Raw genomic sequence first — 26065 nt, 5'->3', positions numbered from 1 at the left:
AACACATTGTTTGCTGTGTCGGTTGTAAAAATTAAATTACACTTCCAAGAATAGTATAAAGGGAAGTGTGAAAGAAAAAAAAAAATGGCACAATTAGGAAAATGGAAGCCGCTAGGAGTAGCAGATGCACCCCCACCACAATCCGCTGTAGTACTATCACAGCATAATGTTACATCCAAGAGCAACATCATCAGTATTCAAGAGCATTGTCTGCCTGATCTCAAATAACTAAGATCAATTTTGGAACTTTTTTTTTTAATTAAAAAAAACAAACATGAAATATAGTATACAGGCAGTGGGACTGAACTACTGGGTATGCAAGATCACCGACACCGTATTCTAAGAGAGCATTAAAAGAACACCAGGGAGCACCACCACAGGCATGTAACAGCATGAGACTAGACACAGGTGATGTGGAGAATACTCCCTTAGCCCCTTCACGATTTGCTTTCCATTTTTTTTTTCGCCATTGTTCTTCCGAAAGACGTACATTTTTTATTTTACAGTCAATATGGACGTGTGAGGGCTCATTGTTTGCGGAACGAGGCATACTTTTAAATTAAACCATAAGTTTTACCATATAATGTACTGGAAAACAGCAAAAAGATTCCAAATGCGGAAAAAAATTGCAAAAAAAGTGCAATAGCACTATTGTTTTTGAGATATATTTTATTCACTGTGTTCACTATATGATAAAAGTGATGTGTGGGTGTGATGCCTCAGGTCAGTGTGAGTTTTTTGTAGACACCAACCATAGGTTTACTTTTATATAAGAGGTTAAAAAAAAAAAAAATCAGAAGCTTGTCTGAAAAAAGTGGCGCACGTTTTACGCCATATTCCGTAACCCGTAGCGTTCTCATTTTTCGGGATCTATGGCTCAGTGACTGCTTATTTTTCGCGTCTCAGGCTGCCGTTTTTAACTGTACCATTTTAGTGCAGATGTTACGTTTTGATCGCCTGTTATTGCATTTTGCGCAAAATTCGTAGCGACCAAAAAACGTAATTTTTGCGTTTGGATTTTTTTTGCCACTATGCAGTTTACTGACCAGATTAATTTTATATATCGAGCGTTTCTGAATGCGGCGATACCAAATGTGTGTACATTTTTTATTTTTTTAACCCTTTGATTTTCAATGGGGCAAAAGGGGGGTGATTTGAATTTGGTTTTTTTTTTGATTTTTAAAACTTTTTTTAACTTTTTTTTTATTATTTTACTAGTCCCCCTATGATCTATGGATCAACAATCCGATCGCTCTGCCATATCTGCTGATCACAGCTATACAAGCTGTAAACAGCAAATATGCTCATTTTCTGCCTCACCCAGCTCCGGGCCGGGTGAAACCGAAAGTAATTCATGTGAGCTACAGGAATCATCCCAGGACCCTGTGCTACCATGACAAACACCGGAAGTCACGTGATCACGTCACGTGACTTCCGGTATCGGACGGTGAGTAAATGTTTACCGCCGATGCCGTTATAATGGAGCTGTCACATATTGACAGCGCCATTTAAGGGGTTAAACGGCACGAGCAGATAATGATTCTGCTCGTGCCTGGCAGGTACACATCTCAGCTGTGAAAATCAGCTGAGATGTGCGTTGATCGCGGCAAGCTGCCGGCAGCAGACCGCGGGTAGTAACACTATGACCGCTAGGACGTAATATTGCTGCCTGCGGTTGTTAAGGGGTTAAGCAAAATATCACATGTTTTCACAAGTTTAGGAGATATTCCCTATTCACAGGATAGGGGAAAATTTCCCCAAGGCTGGGATTCAAACCGCTTTGATCCCCCACCGATCCAGAGAACCGGAATCTGAAGAGCCCTGTGCGAATGAAGCAGAGGTCGATCATTTGCTCTGCTGCTTTATTTGTTCTTATGGAAGCACTGAAGAGCAGCTGAAAGCAGCGCTCCACTATCTCCGACAGTCAAATTAAGAATGGAGTGGCAGAGCACATGACTGACCACCGCTTCCATGACATGTGGCTCTTCAGAGCCCTGATTCTCAGGATCAATGGGGGTCCCATTGATCAGAACCCAACGCCCCATATCACTGTAGGCAATAACTTCCAAACTTGAGACCCCTTTAATCCAACAAAGAAATTTGATAATTATCATGAAACAGCCCTTTTAATGAGGATGTACCAGGGACAGTAGAGAGTAATTGTTTTTTATTCAATTGCGCATTTTTAATATGATTCATCTCAACCTTTACAGTGAGCACACAAATTACAATAGCCAGCTGCTCGAAGATGTCCCCAAGTTATAACCAACCACTACAATAAATGTGATAAATTGCTTCAATAAATTACAGAATAAATCAGCATGTTCCTCTTTCTTGGCATAACCCTGGTTACACGCAATATATAATGATTTACCTTCTTCCATATAATGTAGAATAAGTCTCGCCAGCGTCACTTTCATAATACTTTCACCATGTCCAGTGGTTGATATGGCACCAATATTGTTATTGGCGTAACCTCCAGAGCCTGAATGTTGTAAGAAAAGTGCAAAAAAGCAGGGAGTTATTTCTTTGTTTGCTTTTCTAAGATATCTGATAAATATGAAGATATAGTAATTACACATTATAGGAAATGAATTGCGTATTCACTGTCCAAAATACTCTAACCATGTCAAGCCACTTTACAGGAAAGATGTGTGACAGCATGTAATCATCCGGCAGTTAAAGTCTATATTGTAAAGAGAATATGCCACTACTCAACACTAATGTCTTGGCAACAAAGGATAATTGTATGCCAATCACACATTACTTATATGCTCATATCTAGTTACTCGCAGACAACTGGGACTGGCAGACCTAACTGGATTTAAAAAAAAAAAAAAAAAAAAATCCAGTTCCAGCCTGGAATTGATCCAACATTAAGGAATAAGTAGTAGTTTTTCGTTTGTGAACCCTCCCCATACACACCTATTGCCAATCCACATTATACGCATATATAGCCTGGGTCTCAGCGTCCCATACACGGTAAGTTTTTTAACTGCATGAGAGGACACACACAAGCTAGGGACCCCAACGTAGAGAAATACTTTGGCGTAGTGTTGGGGCTCTTCTGCATTGATCAATTCAGTAGCTAAATTTCTCTTTATTCATATATTCATGGCAGTAATGCAGGTTCCATTTTTCACATTTCATTCTAACAAATAGCTATTGAATTTTTCATGTCAGTATTCACACAGCAGTTTCTGCTATTCCATGTATTCCCCTTCCATAGTCACTGGTGTGCATACCTTATCTCCCCATAATGGAATTGATCCAAGACATTTGGCTAGACACTGGTCACCATAAAAGTATATGAGGACCAGAATCCAGCGATTAAAAATAGTGGTAGAAAGAATAGGTATATAGGAGCTGGTGTGCTTTACTTACCAAGGCTCCCGCGCGGCTATAACTGCACCAGCGGCCGCCCATTCACTCCGGGGCTGCTTATTAGGCTTATGCATATGTACTGCTTTCCCCACCCACTGGCGTCTGTGATTGGTTGCAGTCAGATGCGCCCCCACCCAGACTAGCAGCGTGCCAGCTGACTGCTTCCAATTACAAAAGCTACGTGCATATATCGTGATATCAAAATAGATAAAAAAAAAAATTGGCATAGCGTGCTTTGACAGTTCACGTCAGCCCATCACTACTCACATCTGATCAGGTACACTCTTAGGCTATGTGCGCACGTTGCGTATTTGCATGCAGTTACGCTGCGCTCTGCACCGCAGCGTAACTGCATGCGTCCTGCGTCCCCAGCATAATCTATGGAGATTATGCAGGAGCCGTGCGCACGTGGCGTATTAGAGCGCAGGGCTTCGGCTGCTGCCCGAAGGGCGCGTTCTAAGAAGTGACATGTCACTTCTTTCCTGCGCTCTGCCTGCATCCCCTGCTCTGTCTATGGGAGAGGCTGAACTCAGAGCGCATGGAATCAGCTTTTGTGTTTTTTTTTTTTCACTATGGACTCTTTCTGCAGCGATTTGAAGCGCACGTGTGCTGTTCAAATCGCTGCAGAAATTTCTGCAGGGACAGTACGCAACGTGCGCACATAGCCTTAAAATAAAAAGGTATGCACTGAAACTCCATACTTCTCAGCACATTACAATGCAGTCTATAACATCTAGTGGACATTCCTTAGAATACAAATTTAGAAATAGCCCTGTTTCTTACAACAAATGTAAAGGTTTCTTTTGTACAGCATGTTGCTTTTTTACATTTAACTTATTTTTTGTGGGCACCAGTGTTGTGTGATACCTAAAGGGAGTACAGTCCTGTAGGAAATAAATAAGGCGATGAAGATCTTTTTCCAACGTCCCCCTGAACAACCTTCAGTGCCTCCACTCAAATGGATTGGAGAGATTTTTTTGGGGGGGGAGGAATATCTCTTTGTTCAACACGGGAAGTTATATGCATTGATACATGAGTGGCATGCATTCAATCTGTACAAGATTAAAAGACAAAGAGCCTGATTCCAGCGATGTATCAGTTTATTAGGTGCAGCAGTTGAGACACCTTTCTGCACTTTGCTACATCTAACCCCGCTTACACCATGGCGCTCTATGTACTAGTGAGCGGTTTATCATTGCTGGGGCCATGGTCTGACCAGAATTCACATGGGAACCTAGTCTAGCAGCGATAAGCTAGTGTTGATAAAATACTCACTGCATTAAAACAGCACAGCCTTATCAGTGACACATCCCTGAAATCTGTGCCTCAGCCCCTATTCTCCTGATGCCCACAGATTACATAGCAACAACCTGCTGACATATTTCCTGTAAGTTTTAATGAAAAGTTGCATGATGGCGACTTTGATTGTGAAGGGGTTACAAAGTTCGCTAGAAATGTCAGTTTTGAAAATACACTTGTATTCGGGCATGATATATTTACAGAGGTTTTCCCCTACTAATTTAAACTCACTTGCAAATCAAAAAGGTCAGTGGAGCCTCTGTTAGGAGTCTCGACACGGAAAATAGCCAGATATCCGTCCGGGAAGGAGCTAGCCAAGTAGTGGCTCTTTTTAGGAGACCACCATAACTACCAAATTAAGTGGCCTTTTAGTCAATATCCAGCTCTTGACGAGTTTAAAGATATGACAAGGGACAAACCAAGGTCAGGTATCCATCCACAGACAGCCGTTTCGGGGTATTGCCCCTCATCAGTGTGGAGTAGTATTCTGGCTAGGTGGGAGCAATGCTTTGTAGACCAGCAAGATACGAAAAATAGCCAGATTATTATCTGGCTATTTTCAGTGTTGAGACTCCTAACTGAGGCTCCAGGGATCTTTTTTGATTTGCACACTTCCCAGGGAGCAATGCACCTAGAATTTCACTGTGTTGAGCACCCTCGCTGGCTGCCAGCAGTGTTTTCTCTGGCTGGTCTCCCCGAGATCAGCGATTGTTTTGTCTTAATTTAAACTCGCTTGTCATGGGACCTAACTTCATAATAATCAATTTTTAATATACCATACCTTTATTACCTGCCCTTCTCCGGTAAACCTAAGTCAGTGTGGCTGTTTTATTACTGTATTGTGACGCAGCAAGGCGTCTTCCAATCTGGGAACTGGAATTGGACATGCTCAACAGTGCACATCAGTAGGGGGGGCAGAGTTACCTCATACTGAATAGCATGCTCAGATCAAACCTCACCACTCCTCTCTACCTCCATCCTGCCGAAGACTTGAAGTGCCCTTGCTTCAGCTGAGAAGAGCTGCAATGTGCTAATGATTAGAAAGCTTCACAGAGCTTGACAGCAGAAAGCACGCCACTACATTCAGTAGAGTCAGACTGGAACATGCATGACCAAGCTGAGATCAAGTAGTTGGACGCTCGGACGGGCTGGCTAGTGTACAGAGTATAATGGAAGGCAATGGGGAACACAAGTATTTTTCTTGGAAATATTCAGGCAAAATGTTAGCATTCCGCATTGACTTCCATTATACTCTGTACACAAGTCCAGCCCGTCCAATTGCTTGTTACAAGTACCAAGCATGGAAGTGCTTATCACGATTAGTTACCAGTGATAGATTTTATGGGGGGGACCATAATTTTTGTGATCTGACAAATATACACAATCTACTTATGTGCTAGTACTGCGGGTCCCCTTTTAAGGCAATATTATGTTGAAAAGAAAGGAATTGGATCGTGATGACATTGGTAAATCTAGCGCAAAAATTTGTTCATTAGCAAACTGATCCAAGTGAGCCTGATTATGGCTGGTTTGTTTCAAAAGTTTATAGCTCAATTTATTAAAAAGAGGTTGTCTAGAACTCCGACGATAACTTCTCAATTGTTATATTCCCCCATGTAGAGTAAAAACACCCTTTACGTCCCTCCGGTGCCGGATCTCCTGTGATGTTATGTCACATGAGCCCTGCAGCCAATCAGTAGCCACTTCACTCATTTCCTTCAGATGAGGACGACATACAGAAGTAGTAAGCTAATCAGACATCCTCTGAATGTCAGTTATGTCTGAAGGAAAGGAGAGTGAAGCGGCTGCTGTTTGGGTGAAGGGCTCATTTGATGAGCCTCAACACCGGAAGCTGTGTTTATTTTATGCAGTGGAATTCAACAATAGTGAAAGAGTTCTCAGAGTAATGGACAACCCCTTTAATGTTATTTTAAAGAGTTTTCAATGTTTTAAACATGTAGCATTGTAATCAACACTAAATGTGCAACACCTGATGTTACAAAGAGGAAGTCACAAAACTGGTGTAAACAGAGCTATACATCATTAATATCATTGGGGCATATGTATTAAGCCAAATTGGACAAAATTCTGGTGAAATTTATGCCCCCAAAACTCTAAGACTTAAGGGGGCTTTACACGGTAACGATATCGCTATCATGCGTACCCGCCCCCATCGTTTGTGCGACACGGGCATATCGCTGCCCGTCGCGCACAAAATCGCGCTCCCCCGTCACACGGCTTACCTGCCCTTCGACGTCACTATGGCCGGCGATCCGCCTCCTTTCTAAGGGGGCGGGTCGTGCGGCGTCAAACGAACGTCACATGGCAGCCGTCCAATAGAAGCGGAGGGGCAGAGATGAGTGGGACAAACATCCCGCCCACCTCTTTCCTTCCGCATTGGTGGTGGAGGCAGGTAAGATGTTCCTCGCTCCTGCGGTGTCACACACAGCGATGTGTGCTGCCGCAGGAACGAGGAACAACATCGCTAATGAGAGGTAAACGATTTTTGGCTTTAGGACGGCCTCTCCACGGCAAACGATTTTTGCCACTTTTGCGATCGTTTTAGGTCGCACATAAGTGTCACACGCTGCGATACCGTTAATGACGCCGGATATGCGTCACTAACGACGTGACCCCCGACGATAAAACATTAACGATATCGTAGCGTGTAAAGCCCCCTTTAGACTTTACTGATAAATGTGCCACATTGCCGGTGGTTTTTGGGAAAAGCACTGAAAAAGGTAGTGTATATTGAGGTCCAGGCAATCTTATTTTAAATGGGCCATTCACATGGGTAGCTGTCCATACAACATCGGTTGACCAGCTTTCAGGAGCAGCATGAATGAAAAAAACAAGTACGTAAAAAAAGAGCAACAAAAAGCTAAAATTAAAATAGCTAGACTGTCAATACGGAATACAAGGGCTCTGTTTGTCACTATTTGGCACTGAAAAGCAATGTGGCCACACTGCAAGCTGAGAAGTGCACTCTCTCTGATTTGAGAATGCTGGTTATACTGACATCTAGTGGCCAAAGTGAAAATTGTAATCAGGATACTATTGATTTCCAGAGGTGTTGGTTCACAGTTCAGCTGTTGTGGCATTCTGTTGACATCTGCAGCCAGTCACCAAGTCTTGTGCCATCAAACTCAGCATGACTGCTGAGCACACGGATTGGCTGCAGCTGTCACATGCTGTAGAGGGGTAGTCACTGCCGTGGAGAGCGGTTGCTAGAGAAGCAATGTTAACAGTAAATACTGATTATTTTGTCATGTTAAACAAAACAAAAAGCTTTGGACATTTTTTTTTTTAATTAAACTGATAATCCCTTTACAGTGAAACCATCTTTATCAGGTTATATAAAATTGGAGTATTTCTTCACTAGTCGTGGCCTGTAGGTTTGTTATAACAGCTCACACATTTCCATTTTGTTTTTATCGCTGAATTAAAAGGACAAGTTCCATAAAAAAATGGATTAGGTTTGCAAACATAGTTGAATACTTGATTAGGGTACTTTCACACTTGCGTTGTTTTTTTTTTGGCGCAATCCACTGTCTTGGGAAACAGCGGAATCCGTTAACGGATTCCGTTGTTTCCTATAGACTTGCATTGATGACGGATTGTGCCAAAAGTACCTGTGTTGCTTCCGTTGGCCGATGCTCCGTTGCTTCCGCCAAGCGGAAGCAACGCAGAATGTAACGTTAAATGCTGGCGTCAAAATGACGCCAACCAACGGATTCCGTTGGTTCCGTTAAAATTTATAATGGTTCCCTATGGTAGCGGATTCCGTTGCTAAGTGCTTAACAACGGAATCCGCTGCTGGATTCCGCTAATTTATTCTGCGCATGCCCAGAATGAAAAAAAAATAAAAAAATAAATAAAAACAGAGCCGACGGATTCCGTTAGACGGACGCCTAACGGATGCAACGGTCTGTTATTTCACAGGAATCAGCTAACGGATTCCTGTGAAATAACGGACCCGTTGCATCCGTTGACACCACAAAAATAACGGATGCGTCAAAACGACGCAACAACGGATCCAGCGGATTCAACACAACGCAAGTGTGAAAGTACCCTTAGAAACTGGCCGGCATTATAGGTCTACTGCACTATGTTGGCCAGTGTTTCTCAGCTCCAGTCCTCAAGGACCACCAGCAGATCAGGTTTTCTGGATTTCCTTAATATTGCACAGGTGATGGACCTATTCCCTGTGCAATATAGAGGAAATCCTGAAGCCCCTTCAACTGTGCAATACTGTAAAAATCCTGAAAACATAATCTGTTGGTGGGCCTTGAGGACTGGAGATGAGAAACACTAATGTAGGCTTATGTGTCTCCATGGTAACAGACCACAAACAAACCATGTGCAGTCTGATCCCAGAGTCATACTTCACCATGATAAATGTTCAATAGATGAACAAGCAGTGGACAAATGAAAAAGGTATGAATAGAGACTGACCTGGGGAGTTTCTCTTACCTATACAAGCTGTATCACCAACTCGTCCGACCATTTTATTTGTCATTCCACCAGTAGACGTTGCACAGGCCACGTTACCTTTACAGTCAATAGCAACAGCGCCAACAGTTCCCAAACCTCTACCAATAAAGAAATATTGAAGGTCAGTCAAGAAAACAAGAAAAAGGCAAAGGCTAAGTTTAAAAACAAAACTCATGTCTACTGAGATCAGAATCTCCATGATCTAGATGAGGGGTCGCAAACACCTGGCCCGTGGGACGCATTCAGCCCCTTAGGCTGCAGCATGCGGCCCGCAAGCACTACAGTACCTGTGACAACTGCAGCCCTGTCCAAGGGGCCACAATGGCAGCAGTTCTTTTTAGTTGAATGTGAGTCCTTAGTCTTTTTTCTCTTCTAGTCTGTACTGCATAATGGGGACCAGGATGGGGGTCATCACTACAAGAATGGGACCAGGATGAGGGACTTTACTACAAGAAGCTAAAATGGGGACATTACTGCAAGATAGGGAACAGGATGGTGGCTTTTACTAAAAGATGGGGATCAGGATTGAAGCTTTATTACTAGATGGGGAAAAAAAAAAAAAATAGTTGAAAAATATTGTGCCACTAAAGAAGGGAATTTTGTTTACTTACCGTAAATTCCTTTTCTTCTAGCTCCAATTGGGAGACCCAGACAATTGGGGTGTATAGGCTATGCCTCCGGAGGCCGCACAAAGTATTACACTAAAAGTGTAAAGCCCCTCCCCTTCTGCCTATACACCCCCCGTGCTCCCACGGGCTGCTCAGTTTTGGTGCAAAAGCAAGAAGGAGGAAAAAATTATAAACTGGTTTAAAGTAAATTCAATCCGAAGGAATATCGGAGAACTGAAACCATTCAACATGAACAACATGTGTACACAAAAAAACAGGGGCGGGTGCTGGGTCTCCCAATTGGAGCTAGAAGAAAAGGAATTTACGGTAAGTAAACAAAATTCCCTTCTTCTTTGTCGCTCCATTGGGAGACCCAGACAATTGGGACGTCCAAAAGCAGTCCCTGGGTGGGTAAAATAATACCTCGTAATAGAGCCGTAAAACGGCCCCTTCCTACAGGTGGGCAACCGCCGTCTGAAGGACTCGTCTACCTAGGCTGGCATCCGCCGAAGCATAGGTATGCACCTGATAGTGTTTCGTGAAAGTGTGCAGGCTCGACCAGGTAGCCGCCTGACACACCTTCTGAGCCGTAGCCTGGTGCCTCAAAGCCCAGGACGCACCCACGGCTCTGGTAGAATGGGCCTTCAGCCCTGAGGGAACCGGAAGCCCAGCAGAACGGTAAGCTTCGAGAATTTGTTCCTTGATCCACCGAGCCAGGGTTGATTTGGAAGCCTGTAACCCTTTACGCTGGCCAGCGACAAGGACAAAGAGTGCATCCGAGCGGCGCAAGGGCGCCGTACGAGAAATGTAGAGTCTGAGTGCTCTCACCAGATCTAACAAGTGCAAATCCTTTTCACATTGGTGAACTGGATGAGGACAAAAAGAAGGTAAGGAGATATCCTGATTGAGATGAAAGGGGGATACCACCTTAGGGATAAATTCCGGAACCGGACGTAGAACCACCTTGTCCTGGTGAAACACCAGGAAAGGGGCTTTGCATGATAGCGCTGCTAGCTCAGACACTCTCCGAAGAGAAGTGACTGCAACTAGGAAAACCACTTTCTGCGAAAGTCGTGAGAGAGAAATATCTCTCATTGGCTCGAATGGTGGTTTCTGAAGAACCCTCAGCACCCTGTTCAGATCCCAGGGTTCTAAAGGCCGCTTGTAAGGAGGAACGATGTGACAAACCCCCTGCAGGAACGTGCGTACCTGTGGAAGCCTGGCAAGGCGCTTCTGGAAAAACACAGAGAGCGCTGAGACTTGTCCCTTAAGGGAGCCGAGCGACAAACCCCTTCCCAGTCCAGATTGAAGGAAGGACAGAAAAGTGGGCAGGGCAAAAGGCCAGGGAGAAAAACCCTGAGCAGAGCACCACGACAGGAAAATTTTCCACGTCCTGTGGTAGATCTTGGCGGACGTTGGTTTCCTAGCCTGTCTCATAGTGGCAATGACGTCTTGAGATAACCCTGAAGACGCTAGGATCCAGGACTCAATGGCCACACAGTCAGGTTGAGGGCCGCAGAATTCAGATGGAAAAACGGCCCTTGGGATAGCAAGTCTGGTCGGTCTGGTAGTGCCCACGGTTGGCCGACCGTGAGATGCCACAGATCCGGGTACCACGACCTCCTCGGCCAGTCTGGAGCGACGAGGATGACGCGGCGGCAGTCGGCCCTGATCTTGCGTAACACTCTGGGCAACAGTGCCAGCGGAGGAAACACATAAGGGAGCTGAAACTGCGACCAATCCTGAACTAAGGCGTCTGCCGCCAGAGCTCTGGGATCTTGAGACCGTGCCATGAACATCGGTACCTTGTTGTTGTGCCGGGACGCCATGAGGTCGACGTCCGGCACCCCCCAGCGGCAACAGATCTCCTGAAACACGTCCGGGTGAAGGGACCATTCCCCTGCGTCCATGCCCTGGCGACTGAGATAATCTGCTTCCCAGTTTTCCACGCCTGGGATGTGAACTGCCGAGATGGTGGAGGCCGTTGCTTCCACCCACAGCAAAATCCGCCAGACTTCCTGGAAGGCTTGCCGACTGCGTGTGCCGCCTTGGTGGTTGATGTATGCCACCGCTGTGGAATTGTCCGACTGAATTCGGATCTGCTTGCCTTCCAGCCACTGCTGGAACGCTTTCAGGGCAAGGTACACTGCCCGTATTTCCAGAACATTGATCTGGAGCGATGACTCTTGCTGGGTCCACGTACCCTGAGCCCTGTGGTGGAGAAAAACCGCTCCCCACCCTGACAGACTAGCGTCCGTCGTGACCACCGCCCAGGATGGGGGTAGGAAGGATTTCCCCTTCGATAATGAAGTGGGAAGAAGCCACCATCGGAGGGAAGCTTTGGTCGCTTGAGAGAGGGAGACAGTCCTGTCGAGGGACGTCGGCTTCCTGTCCCATTTGCGTAGGATGTCCCATTGAAGAGGACGCAGGTGAAACTGCGCGAAAGGGACTGCCTCCATTGCTGCCACCATCTTCCCCAGGAAGTGCATGAGGCGCCTCAAGGGGTGTGACTGGCCTTGAAGGAGAGATTGTACCCCTTTCTGTAGTGACTGCTGCTTGATCAGCGGAAGCTTCACTATTGCTGAGAGGGTATGAAACTCCATGCCAAGATATGTCAGCGATTGGGCCGGTGTCAGATTTGACTTCGGAAAATTGATGATCCACCCGAAACTCTGGAGAGTCTCCAGGGTAGCTTCGAGGCTGCGTTGGCATGCCTCTTGAGAGGGTGCCTTGATCAGCAGATCGTCCAAGTACGGGATCACCGAGTGACCCTGAGAGTGTAGGACCGCTACTACAGTAGCCATAACCTTGGTAAAAACCCGTGGGGCTGTTGCCAGACCGAACGGCAGTGCCACGAACTGCAGGTGTTAGTTTCCTATGGCGAAGCGCAGGAAGCGCTGGTGCTCCGGAGCAATCGGTACGTGGAGATAAGCATCTTTGATATCGATCGATGCAAGGAAATCTCCTTGGGACATTGAGGCGATGACGGAGCGGAGGGATTCCATCCGGAACCGCCTGGTTTTTACGTGTTTGTTGAGCAGTTTCAGGTCCAGGACAGGGCGGAAAGACCCGTCCTTCTTTGGGACCACAAACAAGTTGGAGTAAAAACCGTGGCCCTGTTGCTGAAGAGGAACAGGGATCACCACTCCTTCTGCCTTCAGAGTGCGCAGCGCCTGCAGAAGAGCCTCTGCTCGCTCGGGAGGCGGGGATGACCTGAAGAATCGAGTCGGGGGACGAGAGGTGAACTCTATCTTGTAACCGTGAGACAGAATGTCTCTCACCCAGCGGTCTTTTATTCGTGGCAGCCAGGTGTCGCAAAAGCGGGAGAGCCTGCCACCGACCGAGGATGCGGAATGAGGAGGTTGAAAGTCATGAGGAAGCCGCTTTGTTAGCTGCCCCTCCGGTGGTCTTTTTAGGACGTGACTTAGACCGCCATGCATCAGAGTTCCTTTGCTCTTTCTGGGGCCTTTTGGACGAGGAGAATTGGGACCTGCCCGCGCCCCGAAAGGACCGAAACCTCGACTGCCCTCTCCTCTGTTGGGGCATGTTCGGTTTGGGCTGGGGTAAGGATGTATCCTTTCCCTTGGATTGTTTGATAATTTCATCCAAACGCTCGCCAAACAATCTGTCGCCAGAAATTGGCAAACTGGTTAAGCGCTTTTTGGAAGCAGAATCTGCCTTCCATTCCCGTAGCCACAAGGCCCTGCGGAGTACCACCGAATTGGCGGCTGCCACCGCCGAACGGCTCGCAGAGTCCAGGACAGCATTAATAGCGTAAGACGCAAATGCCGAGGTCTGAGTGGTAATGGACGCCACTTGTGGCGCGGACGTGCATGTGGCTGCTTCAATTTTGCGCTTGACCTGCTGAGATAGCTTGTAGCGCCCATACGGCTGCGAATGCTGGGGCAAAAGAAGCGCCGATCGCTTCATAGATGGATTTCAACCAGAGCTCCATCTGCCTGTCAGTGGCATCTTTGAGTGAAGCCCCATCTTCCACTGCAAGTATGGATCTAGCCGCCAGTCTGGAGATTGGAGGATCCACTTTGGGACACTGAGTCCAACCTTTAACCACATCAGGTGGAAAGGGATAACGTGTATCCTTAAGGCGCTTAGAAAAACGCTTATCTGGACAAGCATGGTGATTCTGGACTGCCTCTCTGAAATCAGAGTGGTCCAGAAACATACTCGGTGTACGCTTGGGGAACCTGAACCGGAATTTCTCCTGCTGAGAAGCCGACTCCTCTGCTGGAGGGACTGAGGGAGAAATATCCAGCATTTGATTGATGGATGCAATAAGATCGTTCACTATGGCGTCCCCGTCTGGAGTATTAAGATTGAGAGCGCCCTCAGGATCAAAATCCTGATCCGCTACCTCCGCTTCATCAACTCGAGATTCCCCTCGCTGAGACCCTGAACAATATGATGATGTCGAGGGAAAATCTAAGCAAGCTCGCTTAGTCGGTCTGGGGCTGGGGTCTGTGTCAGAACCCTCAGCCTGGGATCTATGAGATACCCCGGGAGGACATTGTTGGTCCAACTGAGGGGGGCCAGGGAAAAAAGATTCAACAGAGTCCCTGTGCTGAGATACCGGCCTGTACTGCAAGGCTTCTAGTATCTTAGCCATAGTCTCAGAGAGTTTTGCAAACTCTGTCCCCGTCACCTGGACATTGTCAGCAGGTGGCTCCCCCTGGGCCCCTCTTAGCAGAGGCTCTGGCTGAGCAAGTGTCACAGGGCCCGAGCACTGTACACAATGAGGGTCAGTGGAACCTGCCGGTAGCGGGGTCGTACATGCGGCGCAGGCAGCATAATAAGCCTGTGTTTTGGCACCCCTGCCTTTTGTGGGCGCCATGCTATTATCTTCCCTGAGCAACACAATAGGGTATATAGCCAGAAATCAACTGTGCACCATACAGTGTAAAGTATATACCATAAACATATACAGTATAGTTACACTACTGCACAATGGGGCTAGCACCACAGGTGCTGCTTACCACCCGCTTCAAGCGGTTGTGAGGCCACCCAAGTCCCTGCCTGGGTATCCCAGACTTTGTCCCCCTCTGCTGCGTCCGAGGAGCTGACAGGAATGGCTGCCGGCGTCCTGAGGAGAGGAGGGAGTCGTGGGCGTGGCCGAGAAAGTGCGGGAACTGGAGCCGCACTGTGCACAGTGAGAGGGGTGGAGTATGCAAAGCATGCTCCAGCCCTCAGTGCTGCTCGTTCTGTGCAGCTTCCCGCCCTTCCCCTGCCTGTCAGGGCTGAGGGCGGGAGGAGAAGGAAACTAGGCCGCACAAAGCCGGGGACTCGAGTAATAAGCGCGGCCGCCGTATATGCGCGGCCAGCGCGGAAGTCCCCGGCGCACTACAAGTCCCAGCCGCGCCGCAGTGTTTCCGTGGCAGCGGCGGTCAGCGCGGCAGTCCCTATACATAAAACACACTCAGCAACGCTGAGTGTGTAATGGCACATTTTAACCCGGTCAGCGCCGCGGTCCCCGGTGCACTAGCACACCCAGCAAAGCTGTAGTGTTGCTGTGCGCGGTCCCCACAGGAATACAGAGTACCTCCACGTAGCAGGGCCATGTCCATGAACGGTACCCGGCTCCTATCCAGCAGGCTCCACAGGAGTTGTGGATGAAGCACGGTCTCAGTGCCTAGAGACCGATAGGATCCCACTTCACCCAGAGCCCTGAGGGGGATGGGGAAGGAAAACAGCATGTGGGCTCCAACTCAACCTTAACAACACCGCCGACAAGAGTGGGGTGAGAAGGGAGCATGCTGGGGGCCCTATATGGGCCCACTTTTCTTCCATCCGACATAGTCAGCAGCTGCTGCTGACCAATCTGTGGAGCTGTGCGTGCATGTCTGCCTCCTTCGCACAAAGCAAAAAACTGAGCAGCCCGTGGGAGCACGGGGGGTGTATAGGCAGAAGGGGAGGGGCTTTACACTTTTAGTGTAATACTTTGTGCGGCCTCCGGAGGCATAGCCTATACACCCCAATTGACTGGGTCTCCCAATGGAGCGACAAAGAAAATGTTGTTTAATGTACAAACTAAAGTAAACAAAAGTTTGTTGTTGACCATAAGTACCCAACTATAAGCTGTACCAGTATCCATATATTAGGCCACTTATGGCAGCCACAGTATGGGATGCCAGCTTTACTATGACAAAAAATATACCACTTATATTCTTTATAAGTATTACTAAAACTACAGTGTTAGTAGCTGTTGCAATACTTCTAACTACATGAATGGAAATCTGTCAGCAGTTTTTTGTTATATAATCAAGCGCAGCATAACCTAGGGTAAGAAAGCCGGATTCCAAGGATGTGTCACTTACTGCACTGCTTGGTGTAGGTTTCATAGAATACTTGTTTTGGCTGATGGAGATGTAAAGAACTAAAAGGTACCGTCACACACAACGAGATCGCTAGCGAGATCGCTGCTGAGTCACGGTTTCTGTGACGCAGTAGCGATCTCGTTAGCGATCTTGTTATGTGTGACACCTACCAGCGATCAGGCCCCTGCTGTGAGATCTCTAGTCGTTGCAGAATGGTCCAGGCCATTTTCTTCAAAGGCGATGTCCTGCTGGGCAAAACGCATCGCTGTGTTTGACACTGTGTGACAGGGTCACAGTGACTGCTGAGATCATTATACAGGTCGCTACTGCGACCTGTACTGTTCCTGCATCGCTGGTAAGATCTGACTGTGTGACATCTCACCTGCGACCTCCCAGCGACTTACCAGCAATTCCTATCTATCAGGTCGCATCGTTTTCGGAATTGCTGGTAAGTCGTTGTGTGTGACTGGGCCTTTAGGCTATGTGTCCACGAGAGAATGTTGCTGCGGATTTTTGTGCCTCAAAATCCGCAGCTTTCCCCCAGAATCCGCACCTTAGCATAGCTGCGGATTTGACGCGGATTTGACGCGGATTTGGTTGCGGATTTTGATGCGGATTTTGTCCATTGTACTCTAATGTGTTTCTGAATAAAGCTGACTGTTTTGAAAGCAAAAAAAAGTCTCTTTGTGTCATTTCCTGTCCCAACCCTCCTTTCTTCTCCATTATCCATTTTGTTAGCAGTCTCACAATGTGCTTATACAGAAAATCTGCGGCCAACACCACTGGGCTCTTACATTCTAACAGGCTGTATATAATAACCCAGTGGTGGTGGCCGCAGCTTATAGCCAAAAAATGTGGTCCCATGTTCCCTTTCACTGTTATTTAAAAAAAAAAAAAAAAAAAAAAAAAAAAATGTGCTCCGCTGTATTTTCACTGTCCAGCCCGATGCAAGCAAGCAACTGAGGGCTGTGCTTCTCAGCGGGATAAGGCTGAAGCATTCTCTGCCCCTCCCGCTGAGAAAAACAGTCCTCAGCTGCCCCTGAAAATGGCGGCTTCATTGTGAAGCGCCATTCTCAGGTGCTGTACCGAGGCTCTGATGCATTTGGCTGGCTGGGTAATCTGAAGGGGTTAATGCCAGTTTTCTGCAAACTGGCACTAAGCCCGAGGTTCATAATGTCATGCCTGTGTAGACACGGCCATTATGAACCTCCGTTTGGTAATAAAGAAAAGAAAACACTTTTTGAAAAATTTTATTTGAAATAAAAACACACAAACATCCCTGATTCCCATCTTTATTACTCCCAAGCCTCAGAGGTTAATCCAGGACAATATCACAGGAAAGCTCTCTGTCGGCTGCTAGGAGCGGCAGAACTCACTGGCCGGGTCAGCTCAGTTCATAGCTGAGCTCGGGTCAGCTGACTTCAGAGCATCAGCTGACCCGGGCACAGAAGTCAGCCGGTCAGCTGACTTAATTCGCGAGCGCGGGCGGGTCAGCTGAGTGCACATCGACAGCTGAATAGTCGGCCGATGTGCACTCATCTGACCCAGGCACGGACGTCAACCGGTCCCAGCAGACGGAAGAGAGCTTTGCAGCATCTCGTACACTGACGGCTGCTGGGACCGGCTGACGTCCGTGCCCGGGTCACATGACTGCACATCGTCAGCTGACTTAATTCGCGAGCGCGGGCGGGTCAGCTGACTGCACACCGACCAGCTGATGTGCCGGGCTCCGATGTGCACTCATGTGACCCGGGCACGGACGTCAGCCGGTCCCAGCAGACAGAAGAGAGCTGTGCAGCATCTCGTACACTGACAGCTGCTGTGACCGGCTGACGCCAGTGCCCGGGTCAGCCGGGTGCACATCGGAGCTGTCATGGATTATCGTCGGGGGATTCAGGGAGTAATAAAGATGGGAATCAGGGATGTTTGTGTGTTTTTATTTCAAATAAAATTTTTCAAAAAGTGTTTTCTTTTCTTTATTACCAAACGGAGGTTCATAATGGCCGTGTCTACACAGGCATGACATTATGAACCTCGGGCTTAGTGCCAGTTTGCAGAAAACTGGCATTAACCCCTTCAGATTACCCAGCCAGCCAAATGCATCAGGGCGGCTGGATGAGCCTCGGTACAGTACCTGAGAATGGCGCTTCACAATGAAGCCGCCATTTTCAGGGGCAGCTGAGGACTGTTTTTCTCAGCGGGAGGGGCAGAGAATGCTTCAGCCTTATCCCGCTGAGAAGCACAGCCCTCAGTTGCTTGCTTGCATCGGGCTGGACAGTGAAAATACAGCGGAGCACATTTTTTTTTTTTTTTTTTTAAAAAGAATTGTGAAAAAAGAGCTGGGATCCTGTTTTGCCAGCTAAAAGCAAGCAGCCTGTAACTAGCTGCTTTTAGCTGGCAATCCAGAGTCCGGTCACAACACGACTACACTGCCACTACTCTACACTACAAAATGGTGAAACTTCCTCTTCCTGAACTATCCTACATCACTTCCTGCGGATTTGTTTGCGAGATCCGCACCAAATCCGCAGGAAAAAGAGCCTGTGGGAACAGACCTGCGGATTTCTTGCGGATTTTACACCTTGCATTGACTTGCATGGGAAAAATCCGCACCAAAATCCGCAACAATAATTGACATGCTGCAGATTTTTCCGCATCAAAATCCGCGGCAAATCCGCCGCGGAAAAATCCGCAGCATGGGCACAGCATTTCCAAAATGCCATTGAAATGGCTTGGAAGTGCTGCTGCTGCAGATTTTCGGCAAATCCGCGGTAAATCCGCGGCAAATCCGCGGCAAAATCCGCGGTAAATCCGCAGCGTGGGCACATAGCCTTAGTGTCAAACTGTATAACCCTGCAGCCTTCGGTGTACACTGTGCATTGTGAGTAAGCTGCTAATCAGTGTTTGGGTTACACAGATTAGCTAGGTGAGAGTAGTCTGGCAGCAATCTCCGGCTGATAAAATACTGATTGTATTGAAACTAAAATGTTTCTACTCCCAGGAAACCCACAATGGCATATCTTGATCTAAAAGGTGAACAAATCCTTCTAGAATTCATGTCTAGTGCCATTTCAGATGTTGACTGAATTACCAAGCTTCTTTGGACAGCCTGAAATCAGAATGCCTTCCCTACAGTAAAAAAAATGGAAAAAGCTTGCTGTATTTTGGCAAATCCCTTATAAGGGTCAATGAAACCCTGGTATTTCTGTGAATCCAAACTGGGCATCAAAAGGATAGACATGAAAGAAAAAAAAAAAAAAAAGCTTACAATTGAAACGCCACTGGGTTTGAACCAGGTGTTAGATTCTTCCTCCATCTCTCTCTTGACCGCTCCGTGATGAGTTGTTCCCCATCAACTTCAGGGATGCCTTGTGCCTTAGCAAAGAGAGATGCTCCTTTACAAGTCAGAAGCATGTGATCTGTCTAAAAGAAAAAAAAGTGATTGGGTATGTTGTAAGCAATTGGTTTTCTCAATAATAAACAATTAAATGGGTTATTGTTAAATCATGTTCTAAATTTAAAAAAAAAAAAAAAAAAAAATATATATATATAAATTTTTGTTTTACTTTTTTATTTTAGCATTCAGACAAACATCTCTGCTCGGTTTCAATGGATCTAGTTGAAGGAAGACTGAATTAATTTACATATAACCCTCTACTTCTTGCTGGACCCAAATGTTTCTTCTTTATGTCAAGTATTCAACAGGGAAAGTGAAACCATTTTTGTCCCTTACAGCACCTTTCATGGAAAAAAGATATTTTTAATTTCTGCACTATGATATGTGGATTATTTTTTACACTGCACAAAATATGAACCTTTATGGTGGCATATGAGGTGGATTGAGCAGAATGCAGACTTTAGTGTCGCTGTCAGAGGTGACATCATCCTGATGGGACAGATGAGCAATGGGACATATACTCTATTACACCCTCTTCATCCTCCTTTCTAATGTGCTTGCCAGAGTTTGCAAAGAAGGCCAATATGACATGTTTGGTACCGCCACTGCTGGGATGGTTGCTGCTAGCAGTACCAGGGGTGTTAAAGTTACTCCTAGTGGCAACCATATTCCTTTCCGATATATTATGGTTTTTTTTGTTTATTTTTATTGTCCTGACTAGTCTGTTGCTTGTGCCATGTTTGGGTTTTGCATATATTTTGAAGAAAGCAAAAATAAAAAAAAAAAAAAAAAAAAAAAAAAAAAGCTGAACCTTAAATTAAATCGCTATATGCAGAGAAAATAGTTTTCCACAATAGCCATCAAAATCATTGTGGCGACTGATTGTTAAATGCCAAAAAACAGTTGCAAAACTTTTAACCCTTTGTTTTAAGTAATGACATTTAATCAAACTGAAAAGTAAATTAATATGGTAATTTGCAAAAGTTGCTACGAGGCACTGCTAAAAAGTCTTTGGCTTTGTGTTCTTTTTTGTTTCTATGTTATATCAATGTTATGTTCAATGTTATATCACATGAAAGCCTTGTGTGTCCAATATACAGTATGTTTTCAAAATTTTGTTCTTTGCTTATGGCAATAGTGTTCTACACATGCGGGAAAACAAAATGTCGGAGTCTAATGCGATAATCACAGCAACAGAGCAGTGGAGTGATAAATTCTTGTTTCTGCAAAGAAAGTCTGCAATGGATATTTATGGTGATATGCCACAGACATTGGGGGATCAACGCCCTTCATATTCCACAGTTAAGAAATGCGTTGCCAAATTGATAATGGGCCATTTCAGCACCAATGATGAGGAATGTCCTAAACGACAGAGAGTGGTTGTTGTTCCGGAGATCATCGATGCTGTGCACAACCTCATACTGGAGAATCGACAAGTTACAACTAAAGCAATAGCAGATATCATGGGGATTTCCCGTGAATGTGATTGTGTCATATCCATGAGTATTTGGACATGAGGAACCTATCTGCAAACTGGGTCCCCAAATGTTTGACAACAGATCAGAGAAGCATGCGAGTGAAAACTTTTCGGTCCATTTGTTAGCATTTCCGGACTGATAAGAACTTCCTGGATCGACTGGTCACTATAGAGGAGACCTGGATTTATTTGTATGACCCTAAAAACTAAGAGCAGACAAAAGAGTGGAGGCACAGTGGTTCTTCTTGTCCAAAGAAGTTAAGGGCACAAAAATCAGCCACTAAGGTGATGGCATCTGTGTTTTGGGATAAGGAAGGCATGCTGCTAGTGGACTACCTTCATAAGGGTTCCACCATCAATGCAAGGTATTACATTGAACTTTTGGACCAATTGAAGGCAGGTCTGAAGGCCAAAAGGCGTGGCAAGTTGTCCAAAGGAATCTTTTTCCTTCAAGACAACGCCTCCAATCACACTGCACAAGGGACCAAGGCAAAACTGGCAGATCTGGGCTTCCAGCTGGTTGACCACCTCCCTATTCACCAGATATAGCTCCCTCCGACTATCATCTGTTTCGAAACCTGAACAAACACCTCAAGGGTAGAAAATTTCACACCATTTCTAATGCCATAGCTGCTACGGATGCCTGGTTAGAGGCACAACAAAAATCCTTCTTTTTGCTAGGCTTACAGAACTTGAAATACCGATGTAAGAAGTGTGTTGACATCAGTGGAGAGTATGTGGAATAAATGTAAAGTTTAATCTTCCTATCTTGGTTCTTTCTGGGTAAAGCCAAAGACCTATCAGCAACCCCTTGTACACTTCGGTTCAGGATTGGTAAATATGTGGCAACAACAATAGCAGTATGGCTGGGAGGTGTGTGGTATCTAGAGTCGACAATTAAAACAGGTATTCCAAAATTAAAGACACCATTTTATTAAAGTTGAAGAAATAAAAAAGGCCACGTGCTTTTACAACATTGGATGGGGCCAGAATATGTAGGTAGAATCACAATGTAAATTTTATAAAGATTAACTGGAATACAAGTTCTAAAGAAATGATTCTGTATTATAAGGATAGAGATGTGAAAGCACTGAAAAATGGAGGACAGAATTATGCACCCTACATACAAAGACAGGTCTACAAGATATCACCACAATTATGCACAAGTGTAAGTCTTATAAATCTCAATGCATGTGTACTGAGCGAGACTGCGCTCCTCTAGTCGGATTCTAGCTGGGAGCATATATATCGCATACTCGTGATCGCTGTTCCTGGCTCTGAAGCCATCAAATCTAGGAGCCAAAGCCATGGCTCACTCTGGAATTGGTTACTGTAAAAAGTCACTTTGCTAACAAGTAGACCCATAGCTGTACGGAGGGAGGCCGTTACATGTTCTACACCACATTACTGTACAGAGAATATTCCCCAGACATCACATAGGCAAAGAAGCAGGGTAATTATATGGAAAGCAGCTGGAATAATCGTCTTATTTACCTCTGGACTTTCTGTGACTCTGTGCATTATATGTAATGCAATTTTCTACATTTCGTATACAGATAAAAGCTATATGTAAATCATCCAGAAGTATAGTATACACAAGTACATTATGCCCAAACCATGTGAATCCACTGCATGTGTGTTTGGGTTGCCATTGGCTGGCATTCACAGGAGGATTGTGATAACAGGTACTAGGCCTTCAGCAGACCCTCAACTGTCAGGACATTGAGATGCTTCCTGTGTGCGTGTTAAATGCCGCTATCAGTGACTGAAAGTGGCATTTATATGGTTAACTGAAATGCACTTGATCGTTGATTAAATCAGCCATCAAGTGTAAGGAAAGATGTAGGCTGAGTCCGGATCAATGTCAGGGACAAGGCCAAAGATAAATATACGTAATCTGTCGTGAATAGGTTAATATTATTCAAAAGCTGGAGAAGTTTGTACGGACAATCAGCATAAATGGGGTTGTTCGTGATTTTAGACAACTTGTCCGGTAGCAAGAAAAAAGAAAAAAAAAAAGGCTTGGCAAAAGGTCACGGTTGCAGAGGTTGTGTATTTTCAGCACTGTATTTTTGGCTACATTTTTGGGTGCATAAAGTCAATTTTTACTGGTGGTCTAAGGTCACAAAATGAACATATGTATTAATAATGTATGGGGGTCACAGAGGGAGACATTTCTATTGTAATGGGGAGACAAACAGACATTACTATACTACAGTTACATTATATATTATATTAACGGCCTTCAGCTCGATCTTGTGCCATGGCGACTTTATAAATGAATGCTCTGTAGGAAGATCGATGTTGTGCAAGCCTAATAGGTCCACCAGGGTACTATGACATTTTTACAGGTTGTTACTAAAAAGTTTGTGTTACACAGCATATTTCAGCTAAAGAAGTCTAATGTAAAGGCCCCTTTAAACACTGCAACATCGCAAACGACATCGCTGTAACGTCACCGGTTTTGTGACGTAATAGTGACCTCCCCAGCGACATTGCAGTGTGTGAAACATCAGCGACCTGGCCCCCGCTGTGAGGTTGCTGATCACTACACATCTCTCAGGACCATTGTTTGGTCCTTTGTTTCTCACTGTGCAGCATGATCGCTAGAAAGTCTCAGTGTAAAGGGGCCTTTACAGCGACTTAGTTAGCAACTTCCCTTTCAAAAAGCTGCTTTACAACTTCCCCAATGACTAGCTAGGTCGTTCTGCAGGTCCGTATCGCTGTTTCGTTGTTTTCCAGGTTTGCCTGTTTGACAGCTCACCAGCAACTCACCAGAGACTTTGTAGCGATCCCGGCCAGGTTGGGATCACTAGTGGGATCGTTAGAAAGTCTCAGTGTGTAAAGGGGCCTTAACAGAGGAGTCACACTTTATACCCTATTAAAACAATGCTTATTATTGTACTGGCAATATAGTTATCTGCAGTAATGGTAATTCCAGACAATAGGGTCTCTGCCAGCATATAGGTGCGATTACTTAAGAGTCTCAGCTTGGCAGATACTGAACATAAACCATACAGCACCCACAGATCTCATCATTAAAATACCTTTTCCATTACAAGTCGGGCCAGTTTTATTGGGTTAGCAATGCACTTGACTGCAGAAACAGCTCCTGAGGTTAAATCCTTGCCATCCATGATAATAGCATCCATCTCCACTTCTCCCTCTTCATTCAAAACAGATCCATGGCCTAAGGAAACAAAATAGAAAGGTAACACACAAAAGGCTAAATGCAGAGATATGTTCAAGAGGAAAAAAACATCTACGTCTATAGCTGAACTCCTCTCTAGATCTGGAGCAAATGATGAGACACTTTGTACTGTGCCCTACATCGGTGGAATCAAAGCATAAAAACGCAGAAAATTAACAGTAAAGAAGTTACTTTGACTTCTATGTATAATTAGTATTTAGTCATTTTGAAAATGTTAAATGTATCACTCCAGGGTTTTGTATTTTCACAGCTGGAGTGGTGTCAATAATGTACAGTCTATGGCCCTAGTAATATATTCCCAAATGCCATCTTCTTCTCTGGGCCTATCCACTATCTTGTGACTGCAGCTTCTCACTGACCAAGTAAGTGCTTTTAACGGGTCCCAGCCCTGTTCCAGCTCTCAAGCTCACCCCAGCAAACATTGGGGCGATCCGGCAAGTCAGAAACTGCAGGGACCGACCGGAGTACCACCGAGGACAGCAGATAGGTATATTACTGAGGGCAAGGAACATGCATTAGAGACACCACACCAGGGGTTAAAACAAAAAGTTTTGTATTATACAAAATAAGAAAGCTCTACTAACTGATACACCAGTTTCTTGGCACAAAATGACAAAGCAAGGGGCCACATCTTAAGGCCCAGAGCCATAAAGTTACCTGTCTGAGGATTCCATTCCCTCCTTTCCTAAAGAATACAAACTGCATTTTATGGTAGACTATAAACTCTAAATGCAGGCTGGATGTACAGCAGTCTTACTTTTTAACTAGAGATCTGCTCTTTGAAGTGTTTTCCTACTTAAGTGCTTGACCTGTTCAGAGGTTGGGCTGGGATTCTCATCAATATCAAAAATTTATAAATTACCCCACATAGCGGTACCGGTGACTACATAGTTCAGAGTCAAAAACTAAAGAAATGAGCTGGAGCATATATTGGAATAAGTGCAACATGAAGGGTGCACAGTCACATTGTAGCCATAAACGTAACCTAGGATAAAAATAAAATGAGCAAACACTCTGCAAAAAGTAAAAGAAAATGGTAATAGTACATGCAAATAACATAGGGTACTTAATTGATACTATTTTGATCAAAATAATGTAAAATCCATCACACCGTGACAAGGTGTACCCAATCAGGATGGACCTATCTGTAGTATTTCACCTAAGCGCAAGCAGGCCTCAATAGTTGGGGCAGAGTAGGACCCAAGCTTAATCACCAGATATTGCACTTATACCAACATATGCTCCAGCTTATTTCTGTAGTTTTGTTTTAGTTTTTTTTGTACTCTGCACATAGAGGCATGGCTCCACGTTTTGGGCTGTGCATTTAGTCTATATAGCTTTCCACGGGCAGGTGTTTAAACAGTCAGGTCTGACTTCTCCTCTACCCTAGTCTATTGAGGCCTGCAATTGGAAGAAAAAAAAACGAAAAAACAAACACACACACACACACACACACACACACACTTCAAATCACCCCCTTTTGCTCCCATTGAAAAGAAAAAAAAAAAACAACCCACAATAAATACACATTTGGTATCACTGTGTTTAGAAATGTCCGACCTACCAAAATATAAAATTAATCTGACTGGTAAACACCATGACGAAAAAAATAAAGAAATTGAAAAAGCCAGAATTACGTTATTTTGGGGTGCCGTAACATTGTGAAAAAAATAAGAGTCGATCAAAACGTTATATCTACCCAAAAATGGTATCAGTAAAAAAGTCAGCTTATGATGCAAAAAAGAAGCCATCACTGAGCCCAAAACTTAAGAATGATACGGTTCTCAGGAAATGGTGCCAAAAAACTTACCACTTAAAAAAAAAACAAAAAAGAAAAAAAAAAAAACCTCATACATGTCTACAAGC

At 45.2% G+C, this 26065-nt stretch overlaps 1 protein-coding gene across 3 annotated transcripts in view; it reads right to left on the bottom strand.

The window, feature by feature from the left end:
- Nucleotides 1-26065, bottom strand: part of ASRGL1 (asparaginase and isoaspartyl peptidase 1) — a 51833-nt gene that overhangs the window by 8952 nt on the left and 16816 nt on the right. For all 3 annotated transcript variants that reach the window (XM_075340232.1, XM_075340230.1, XM_075340231.1), the window contains 4 exons: nucleotides 24036-24178; nucleotides 19383-19537; nucleotides 9157-9275; nucleotides 2375-2485 (listed from right to left, as the gene is read on the bottom strand). In XM_075340232.1, coding sequence (XP_075196347.1) covers nucleotides 2375-2485; nucleotides 9157-9275; nucleotides 19383-19537; nucleotides 24036-24178 — 528 coding nt within the window. The remainder of the gene's footprint in view (nucleotides 1-2374; nucleotides 2486-9156; nucleotides 9276-19382; nucleotides 19538-24035; nucleotides 24179-26065) is intronic.

The sequence above is a fragment of the Anomaloglossus baeobatrachus genome, chromosome 3, assembly GCF_048569485.1.
Source record: "Anomaloglossus baeobatrachus isolate aAnoBae1 chromosome 3, aAnoBae1.hap1, whole genome shotgun sequence".
In the NCBI taxonomy this organism is placed as follows: Eukaryota; Metazoa; Chordata; class Amphibia; order Anura; family Aromobatidae; genus Anomaloglossus; species Anomaloglossus baeobatrachus.
The sequence above is the reverse complement of the archived record's forward strand: the minus strand, read 5'-3'. Positions and strand labels throughout refer to the sequence as shown.